At 38.9% G+C, this 11,182-nt stretch overlaps 1 protein-coding gene across 1 annotated transcript; it reads right to left on the bottom strand.

The window, feature by feature from the left end:
• Nucleotides 1-8,450: 8,450 nt before the first annotated feature.
• LOC116521417 (olfactory receptor 8H3-like) lies at nucleotides 8,451-9,362 on the bottom strand. Its single transcript, XM_032236090.1, has one exon. The coding sequence runs from the start codon at nucleotides 9,360-9,362 to the stop codon at nucleotides 8,451-8,453; it is 912 nt and encodes a 303-aa protein (XP_032091981.1).
• Between the last annotated feature and the right edge of the window lie 1,820 nt (nucleotides 9,363-11,182).

Here is an 11,182-nt window from a genome sequence, read left to right as displayed (position 1 = left end):
TAAGTAAAGATTTGAAAGAAGATACATGGAAATTTCTACTCTGTACTTTAAAAATTGTAGGAAAAACATCACATTTCCGTCATGTTATAGAAATATTTATGTGGTATGAGAATGATATACAAAATTAAGTACTTTAGGGGAAAACTGCTGGATTTATTTCTATGAAAAATTTGCAGATGGTTTTATTTTATTTGTTTGGACTTCATCTGTCACTTAATTTCAACTGTCTTCTTCACAAAAGGAAGGAAAATTGATATTTGTTTGAGATTATAGAAACCTTGGTGTCTTGAGATACCTATGTTCCTGGAACAGGGTGATCTATTAATAATGCTACACCAAGAAAAAAAGAAAAATAGAAATAACATAGATGTCAGGCCTGCAGTGTTGGCCTGCCACACTCTCTCTTATTTCATTATGCTGGAATGTGTTGTTGTCATTCTTTTCTAGAAGCTCAAGGTCATCTTTTGTCTCCACACCTCTACACCTGACTGGAACTAGCTGAGTGGAGATACCAGCGTGGAAGAAGAAAATTGGACCATATGATGGATTTGTGAGTGTGGGGACAAGATCATGAACTTTCAACTAGGTGGGAATCCAATGTAACCTCCAGAATTGGGATTTCACAGATGTGCTAAGATATCTGATTTATTAAATTGGAACTTTAAGGATCATTTTGCCTTGCACTCTGATTTAATTCTACATAGCAATAGCAGTTAGACTTATATACCGCTTCATAGGGCTTTCAGCCCTCTCTAAGCGGTTTACAGAGTCAGCATATCGCCCCCAACAATCCGGGTCCTCATTTTACCCACCTCGGAAGGATGGAAGGCTGAGTCAACCCTGAGCCAGTGAGATTTGAACAGCCGAACTGCTGAACTGCAGTCAGCTGAAGTAGCCTGCAGTGCTGCATTTAACCCCTGCACCACCTCGGCTCTTAAGTACATGATACTTGGAACGCTGACATTATCCCAATTCTCTTTTTAAAATAAATCATCAGCACCCCGGCAACCGGGACTGGTGAGGGGTTGCTGATTCCCAACACTGACCTGACCTGGTCAGCATAAAATAAAAGTGAACAATTAGGAGAAAACCTTTTGAAATAAGAAGCTGAGATGAGACGCTTCTCTTCAAATCTTCAAAGGTGAGGAATTTCTTTTCAAAATTTATTGCATCTGACAAGAGGCACAGCCTGAGAGGGATGACACAGAGGGGAATGGAGAGGCTTATTCTCCACACAACTAGAGGATGGCCAGAAGATCTGATAAATGGAGATCTCAGCCACCCTCATGCAGTCATCTCTGATGGGCTTCCCGGACCATTTTGGATAACTAAATGTGAGTGCAGGCTCCCCCTCCTTCCCCCCAACCAAGGCTTGGGAAAAAAAACTGGAGTGGAGATTTTGACTCCTTCCAAACAGTGATAAATGAAATGAGCCAATACCCTGCAATTGAGTTGAAGACAGATTCCCTATCAAAATGGGAAATTCAACCCAGCCAGCAAGAAGGGATTTGGCCCGCATCTTTCACTTGCCAGCCATAGGAACTTGGAACTTGTGAATGAAGCACCACCAAATTGGGCTTTCTTCCCAGAGTATGGATGGAAAAGTTGCCAGTGGGCACCTCATTGGGCATCAATATGTGAAAATCCTCCAAGTCAGCAGAGGGGGCCTTGGCATATAACCCCCCCCCCAGCCAGCCATCGTTGGTTGAACTGCAACCTATGAATCAGGCAACCCTGGGATGGGTCAACCCCAGGTTATTGATGGAAGGGATGCCAGTGGATACCAATAGCAATAGCAATAGCAGTAGACTTATATACCGCTTCATAGGGCTTTCAGCCCTCTCTAAGCGGTTTACAGAGAGTCAGCATATTGCCCCCAACAATCTGGGTCCTCATTTTACCCACCTTGGAAGGATGGAAGGCTGAGTCAACCCTGAGCCGGTGAGATTTGAACCGCTGAACTGCTGATCTAGCAGTAGCCTGCAGTGCTGCATTTAACCACTGCGCCACCTCGGCTCAGAAGATGGAACCATGGCATATAACTGGGCAGTGGCCAACTGAATGATTGACCTCCCCACCAGTTCCAGTCTCCCCTGCAATGTCCCAACAGGTTCTTACCCCACCTTCCTACAAAGAAAGGTTTGCAACAATGGAAGAAGGGATTACCAAGGGGCAAGCTACAGAATGGATAGTGGAACAATGTGATGAGGTGGTTCCTAAGCTTAGAGATGTAACTAGGTTCCTTTCCTCGTGGGGGCCAATAAAATGCCACCATTGCTCTCATCTTGGCCACACAGCGTCAGAGTGCTTGGCTCCAGTCCCAATGCCACATACGTGTGTACCAATCACCATGGCAGTAAAGAGAAGGCCCCAGATGCCACCACAGAAGAGTCATCTGGGCCAACAATTTCTGGAAGAGGATCCCCAACTTAAGGTGACAAAGAGTCCTACCAAGGGGGAGGCCTCGGAGGAGGAAAAGGGCAAACAATCTCTGGAAGAGGATCCCCAACTTAAGGTGACAAAGAATCCTACTAAGTGGGAGGACTTGGAGGAGGAAAATGCTGAAGATGACCCAATGGTGAATGCACCCATCTGCCCCTTCACCTTCCAAGTCAGCCTCCAAGAACCCAAGATGGGGGTGGAAGGGGAAGTTGAAGCTGTTGTGGAGACCAGTTGCACTTGATGCTTAATCAGCATGTCGATTGTCAAGCAACTAGGCATAAGCACAAGACCTCTAACCTGTCCCATTTGGGTTGAGCAGGTAGATGGAATGCTAATTGGAGGGGCCCAAGCCATGCTAGTAACTGAACTGGTGAAGTTACGAGTGGGCCCCCACTATGAGATTCTCAGATTCATTGTGGCTCCAGAGATGCCAGAAAAAATAATCTTGGGGCTTACATGGCTTGACAAGTGGAAGCCTATGATAAAGTGGGAAGATGGTGGTAGGAAATTGATGATTGTGTTTGAGCCGCTACCACTGGTGGAGGAAAAGGGCCAGCCAGGGATGATTGAATCCAAGAGCCCAGAACCTGCAATAGAGACAAAAACCCCAGGAGTCCAACAAGTACCAAAAAACTTGGGGGATGTTTTGTCGAGAAAAATGCAGTATGACAGTAATGGAAGCCAGGATAAGCTGATGTCAGCTATGAAATTGGTGCTCCCAACAGACCAGTGGTTCAACAACAACCAGGAAATCCTAATGATGGAAAATGGATTAGCCTGGAAGGGGTCCAAATTGTACGTCCCCGCGGGGTTGAGGCTGGAAGTTCTATAGCAAAGCCATGAGGCGGAACTAGGAGGCCACTTTGGATTCCTAAAAATGCTCCACCTCGCCAGGCATTAACTTTGGTGGCCAAAGATGGAATCAGAGGTCGAAGATTACATAAAAAACTGTGCTACTTGCACAATGATGAAAACACTGCCGAAGAAGTTCCCTGGACTACTACAATGAATGGCCAGCCCTAACCGACCATGGGAAGATGTCACAATGGAATTCATCATGGAACTCCCAGACAGCAGTGTGAACAGGGTAATCTGGACATTATTGACTTGGTTTCCAAGCAGGTGCACTTCATCGCTGGCTCAGGGTTGCCGCCTGCAAAGAAATTAGTGAAAATGTTTGTGAAACACATTTATCACCTGAATGAATTGCCCAAGAGGATCATTTCAGACCGCGGAGTCCAGTTCATAGCCAAGTTCTGGAGAGAGGTCCTGAGATCCATTGGGTCAACACAAGAACTGAGCTCAGAGGTTCATCCCAGCATGAACTGCACAGCAGAGAGAGCTAATGTGGTGGTGGAACAATACGTGCAGTGTTATGTGGACTATCAGCAAGACAACTGGTCAGACTTGCTACCTTTCGCTGAAGTGGCGTACAATGATGCTGTCCATAGCAGCACAGGATTAATGGTTTTCCAGATTACTAGTGACATGGAATTTGTTGCCATGCCTGAGCTTCTCCATGTCTTTGAATGAATGGATGGACATGCTAAAGAAAGGATGGGAAAATATGAAGAAGGCTCTAGCAGATGCGGCAGAAGCCTACAAGAAGAAGGTCATAAACACCACTCACTCCAACCCCCCTTCTGTGTGGGGGACAAAGTTTTTGAGCTTACCAAATACATAAGATTAAGAAAGCCTAGCAAGGAATTTGGTCCAAAATTTCTAGGTCCATTCCCAATAGTGAAGATAGTTAACCCAGTTGAAGTTCAACTCAGTCTACCCAGAAGTCTAGGAAAAATTGGCCCAGAATTTCATTGTAGCTTGTTAAACCAGTAAATGGGTCTAGCATAAGACCATCCACCCAAGCTTTCCCTCCTCCTGTAGTGATAGAAAGGGAAACACAAACTGAGGTGGAAAAGATTGTAGACTCCAGGCTGAATAGTGGTCATTTACAATATTTAGTGCATTGGAAGGGTTACCCTTTGTCTGAAGCCACTTGAGTGAAAAGCTGGAACTTAAAAGTGGAAAAGTTAGTAGAACAATTCCATGAGAAGTTTCCCGATAAGTCAAAGGGTCCTCTAGGGGGGGAAGAGGTGGTTAATTGTGTTATATTAACTTTTATGTTATTCTCTTTTCAGTAAATGTTTTTCTTCTGAGGAGAGGCCGCCTGTCAGGCCTGCAGTTATATCCCTTTTAGGATCTTGGGCCTGCCACACTCTCTCTTATTTCATTATGCTGTTTCATTAGTGTAGTAGTTGGGAGTGGGGAATAGAAAGGAGTAGAATTGTGGGGTGTGTTGTTGTCATTCTTTTCTAGAAACCCAAGGTCATCTTTTGTCTCTGCACCTCTACACTTGACCGGAACCAGCTGGGTGGAGATGCCACATGGAAGAAGAAAATTGGACCATGTGATGGATTTATGGGTGTGGGGACAAGATCATGAACTTTCAACTGGGTGGGAATCCAATGTAACTTCCAGAATTGGGATTTCACAGATGTGCTAAGATATCTGATTTATTAAATTGGAATTTTAAGGATTGTTTTGCCTTGGACTCTGATTTAATTCTACATGATACTTGGAACGCTGACATTATCCCAATTCTCTTTTTAAAATAAATCATCAGCACCCCGGCAACGGGGACTGGTGAGGGGTTGCTGATTCCCAACACTGACCTGATTTATTAAATTGGAAATTTAAGGATTGTTTTACCTTGGACTCTGATTTAATTCTACATGATACTTGGAATGCTGACATTAGAGGGACATGGGCTTTTCAGAGTGTCACATTCTTGTTTGAAAAAGCAGCAATCCCCTCTATCAGGAAAGGAAGGGAGGGAGGGAGGGAGGGAGGGAGGGAGGAAGGAAGGGAGGAAGAAAGGAAGGGAGGAAGGAAGGAAGGAAGGAAGTTTAGTTTGGTTTAAAATTTAATGACTTACATTTTTAAGAGATCTTTATAGCTCTACTCACCAAAAATACAAAATATAGTATTATATTATTTAAAACATGTTTTACTATGAAATTAGCCCACAGTGTTTTATTGTGAGTAATAATGAAGAATTGAGAGGTGGTAAAACATTTTAAAAGTTTACTTCTTTAATTAAGAAACTTACTAATTCACTCCTGGCTTCTAGACTCAGTGATGCTCTTGGTTGATTTCTTTAGCCTGAGAAATGCTGTATCTTTTATTGGCTGCTAAAAAGTTATAAATGTTTGTTTGACACATTCACATGACTTTGACATTTAGCATAGTGAATCATTGGGACAGATACAGACATTTGTAGTAAGTATTGTACCTGCAAGAGTCAGCTTGGAGTTTTGTTCCTTTCTGTATTATGCTTCCAAATATAACTGAAGTGAAGTTTTCAGTTTCGCAAATTTTCAAATAGCTCTCATGAACCTCTGGAATTCCCCATAAGAGCTGTGGTGGCACAGTGGTTAGAATGCTGTATTTTGCTGACTGCCAGGAGTTCAATCCTCACTGGCTCAAGGTTTACTGACCTTCGGAGGTCAGTAAAATAAGAATCCAGATTGTTGGAGACAGTATGATGAATCTGTAAACTGCTTAGAGAGGACTTTAAAACACTGTGAAGTGGAATATAGATCTAAATGCTATTGCTATTGCTATTGCATGGTCAAAATAAAGATTCCTGTCCTGGTTGAGTCTCCATTAGAAAGTCTAATCTTCCATCTTGGGAATGGGGGAAAAAAACCCTGAATCTTATAGCTGCATAGTTACACTACAGAAAGTTGTTTACTTTTCTTTTGAAAATGTTTTTCAAGGATTCTAGTGAGATGAAAATAAGTAATGATAATAGTAATAACAAAGCTGCTAACGAGTGAAAAATGCAGGATTATGTTACAAGAATCCAAAAATCTGGAGAAGAATTTGAGACCTCTAACTACGTATCCCATGAGTGAGTTTTCCTACATGCTGTTATATGGTGCGAGTGGGTACTAAAGGGATTCACATAGCGGAAACAGATTTTTCTTGTCATTGAACCTAGTTAGTGAGAAGTAATGCATATAATCCTAGTGGTTAAAGTTATCTGAACCTTGTCAACCATTACTTAGATTTATAACCAATTGGCCTACATATGCATCAAATCTGAATTTGCAAGTTGTCTGTTCCAAAATGATATCCAAATGAACCACATTGAGAGTTTATTGATAGATGCCTATAAATACTTCAACAGGAATTCTCTTGTGCCTGTGACATAAATGAATGTAATAAAGGATTGTTCCAGTTTCCATCATCTATAGACAATGGTGTATTATAATATAACAAAGTTTAGAGAGCCACAGTATCTAGTACACATTCCTCATTCATCAATGAATAATATTCACCCAAGGCACTTTAAATATAATATCTTATGCCAAAGAGGAAACATAAATGATCCTAATTTAACTATCATTTACAGAAAATAAAATAAAATGAGGTGGTAAATTTGACATGTTAAATTCCATAATAAAATAAATAGAAATAAATCACAAGAATTGTACGAATCACATGGATTTTCAAACTGTGCACTTCTTGGAGGCCACAAAGATTGAAATACAGATAAGAAGCTCAGAATTTGCAGTGATATGCAGCAATCTCTCTTATGGGAAGGCACAGAACATCACAAATATCTGAATGTAGGAGAGAAATCATCCCTGGCTCAGTTCACACTCCTCATTACATAGCTACTGATAAAAATGTTGCACTCACTCAATAGCTTCCCAAGCCATTACTAGTGATGTAATATCAACTGGGGAAGAAAAATAACACTCAGACCCATATCGAAAGATGGAAATATTTTATTCATTCCTGACTGTTCCTTAGAGGCATCTAAGCTCAGTAGAATGTGGTCAGGTTACTCAAACAACTTTTTCAATATGGTCTTAAAGATGCTATGCAATTAAAGGCTGGTAAGCCTATCCAAGATGAGGCTTCCAAAGAAGTTTTACAACTAAATGCTTACTTTCATACATAGAGAGAAATAGTGATTCCATCATACTCAACCACTTAATTGACAATGAGTCTTGATGTCTTGAGCTTCTAGAATATAGAATACAGTGACAATTGTAGTAGCTATACTAACTGAAAAGGAAGTCTCATTGTTTCAGACTCAGTTTTATGAAATCAAGACAAAAAACAAGAAATGAAATTAGTTAAACATCCCATACAAATTTCAGACCAATGATTGCCTAATCTCTTCTTAAAAGTCTATTTCTCAAAACAAAAAGCCCGTGGGGGTTGTTGACACTTATTTTAATTCTAGTAGCAGTTATAATTCTGGAAATCACAATCATCATCACCATGATTTATGGGGGATGGGAAGTCATACAGTTTACACAGCACTCAAATACATTTCTAAAAAAAATGCATTGATCACTGATCAGTTTGACCTAGAGAGAAACACAAACACAGAAAAACAGGAAGTCACCAAAACACAGAGAGAATGTGTTTGACTATACATACATACAGGAAGATAAATACATAAATGTATGCACATATATAAACATATGTGTATGTGTGCATGTATTTTTATAATATGTAATCAATGATTTATAGCCCAAATAAAGATAAAATATTTTGGCATATTTCTTGGGATTTTGGGAGGAGTGGATTTTATATACAAATCAGAGGTTTGTGGAAGTTACATGCAAAATTCTTAATTCAAAAAGTTCTATGTAAATGGAGAAAGATTAATTACACTAGCATTCTCACCACCACCACCACCACCATCATTGTGGAGGGTCACATATATGTACTTATTATTAACAATAGTTCTTAAATTGTCTGGTGTTATCAGCTTTTATCTGAATTATAATTGATATAGACAGCTACACAAATGAAATCCAGTTATTTTGATCCAGCAGGCTTTCTTAATTTATATGAAAGAAACTAACAAAAAAACAATCCTTGTAATATTTTTCCCAATACAACATATTCATTTCTTAGATCATTATCTTCATAATAATCAATTTGCCTTATGTAAAGCCATTTTACACAGAAATTATACATGTTTAGCCCATTAGCTTTTTGATGGCTTCTTTCACTTCCCTGTTTTTCAGGCTGTAGATAAGAGGGTTCAGCATGGGTGTAAAAATACTATACTGAATGGAGAAAATCCCATCTACAATAACTGAAGAGACTGAGTTGGGCCTCAGATACCTAAAACATCCAGTGATATAATACAAAGCCACAACACTAAGATGAGCAGTACAGGTAGAGAACGTTTTTCTTTTTGCTTCTGGGGAATTCAACTTCAAGATAGTAGAGATGATGTGAATGTAGGAAAACAGAATCACAGTCAATGAAGACATAGCAATGATACCACTAGTTATGAGTAATAGTGTCAAATTGGAGATTGTGTCCGTACAAGATACGGCAAGTACAGATGTAAATTCACAACTGAAATGTTTGATAAAGCATTTTCCACAGAACTCCAATTTCAAAGCATGAAATGTATTCATCAAAGCATATGAAAAAGCCACAACCAAAGCACCACCCACCAGCCATCTACAACATGCTTTGTTCATAATTTGTACATAATGGAGAGGTGTGCAGATAGCAGCATATCGGTCATAGGCCATTGCTGTAAGAATGCAAGTTTCATTGCTTCCTGTTAGAAGAATAAAGAACATTTGGACAAAACAGGCAGAATATGAAATTGTCTGCCTTTTATTAAAAATTCCTAAGAGCTTAGGCACAGTGACAGAAGACAAACAGATATCAAGAAAAGCCAGATGAGCCAGGAAAAAATACATGGGGCTTGGGAAATGACTTGTAACAACCATAATCATTATATTTGTGAGTAAAGTTAGCCCATAAATAAAAAAGAATACAAAAAAGAGGAAGACATTCACTGCCAAATTATTTGAGAAACCAGAAAGGACAAAGGAAGTGATGGTGGTATTTTGATTTTCTGTTTCCATTTTCAGATAATAAAGAAAATTCTAAGAAAAGGAGAGAAAATCAACACAAGAATGAATTAGAATACAATGAATTAGAGTATAACAAATTGCCTAACTAAAGGTGGACTGGAATAATAGAGGAAAAATTGGAGTAGAGAAAATTGTGATTTCGACTTATTTGGCAACAAGCTATACTTTCAACTATATATATATATATATTTCAGCTATAAAAGGGGAGGGTGTCTGATGTCATTTTTGAAAATTTTCTGTTTTTAAATTTGGGACTGCTTTTAGTTCAGCATTGATGGATTGATGGGTAGATTATACACCATCAAATATTGTTGAATCTTAGTGACCACATGGATTGTCCATGATGATCTGTTTCTAACTAGATCCTTCAGATATTAGCATTCAAAACAAATAAATAAAATTTAAAAAATGCACTATCCCAGGAAAAAAAACACAAGCAGGGCTATATGAGTATGTTCTGAAGGACTTTTTTGGGATAAAATCTGAAGACCATATTTAATTCTCTGTTATATATGAAGAAAAAGAAAGTCTGCAGAAAGAAGTTACAAAGGAGCTTTCTTCAGGAAGCAACCAGATTTTCTTGTTTTGTTTTCTTTTTTAAAACATTTTGCTTCACATCTACAGGCTTCTTCAGAAAGATTTGCATAATAGAAAAATAATGTAATACTGAAGTTAAGGAAAAGTAATCTTTCCTCTGTCAATGTGCTGCAAAAATTCTCCTAGCATCTCCCAGCTTCTAATACAAATTGCACCTACACAGAATCTTCTTCAAAGGTTTCCACTTAGCTGCTTCAATTAATTTAGCATTTACTTCTACAATTCAACAGGCTTAGGATAAAAATCAGTATTTTATTCTGCAGAATTTATGGGAAAGAAATATTATCTAGAACTAAATTCTATCATTGAACTGGTTTGGGATGAACGTCAGAAATTATAGTAGATAAAACTTATGCAAACATTATATTGAAGAATTTATAAAAGATAAATGTTATCCATATTTGTATTTTCTTTAGACAAGTCAGAAAATTTTCAATGTGAAATGGATTTGCGAAGCCAGCCTCCCTCAGCAACCAAGAAAGAAACCATTTAACTCCATTTTGCAGAATTAAGAGTACTTTTACTGGTTATGAAAAGATAGCAGCTAAGCAAAGCAAGATTGAGGCAAAAGCACATAAAATTATAGATATCAATATGTGACCCAACCCCTCCCCCTGGTAACCCCATCCCTAGTCCAATCTGCAAATCCCTTAGGTGTCATGTGAGTTCCATCTTCAAAAAGCTTCATCAGGTTGGTATGCAGGACAGTTGGCCTTGGCGGATCCCATCACTATCTCCAGCATGTGCAGTAGAATGGTGAGAACAAAACTCCCTTTACACAATCTCTCCTGTAATTAAAAATTTCCTTCCCAAATACCAGGTCTCCCCTTCCCCATTTTAATGGCAGCCGAAAACAAGTAACGAAACAGAGGCTGACAGGAGTTCACTACAGTTCCATGGAGTGTTCCCTTAAACGTGAAAGATGCACAAACAGTGTTATTTCATGATCCCTATTTCCTATTTTCTGTCATTTTCAATAACTTCCAATAACTTCAAATACACTTTCTAACCATTTTCAACTTACATATTCTTTTGATAATTAAAATATAAAAATGTGCTGGGAAATTGCTGGCATCCACTCTTTTCTCCCTGAAGATGTTTGAAGTGAAATGTGGAACTTTTACTATATATTATAAGAATTGTAGGAAAAATATCACATTTCACTAGTGTTACAGAATATTTGCATTTTACAAAAATATCATAGAAAATTAATT

This window comes from Thamnophis elegans, chromosome Z (genome assembly GCF_009769535.1).
Source record: "Thamnophis elegans isolate rThaEle1 chromosome Z, rThaEle1.pri, whole genome shotgun sequence".
Classification (NCBI taxonomy): domain Eukaryota; kingdom Metazoa; phylum Chordata; class Lepidosauria; order Squamata; family Colubridae; genus Thamnophis; species Thamnophis elegans.
Note: the sequence above shows the minus strand (reverse complement) of the source record. Positions and strands in the feature narration are given on the sequence as shown.

Bases quoted from the DNA above. Each gene is read 5' to 3' on its own strand.
- LOC116521417 (XM_032236090.1), bottom strand. From the start codon at position 9,362: ATGGAAACAGAAAATCAAAATACCACCATCACTTCCTTTGTCCTTTCT.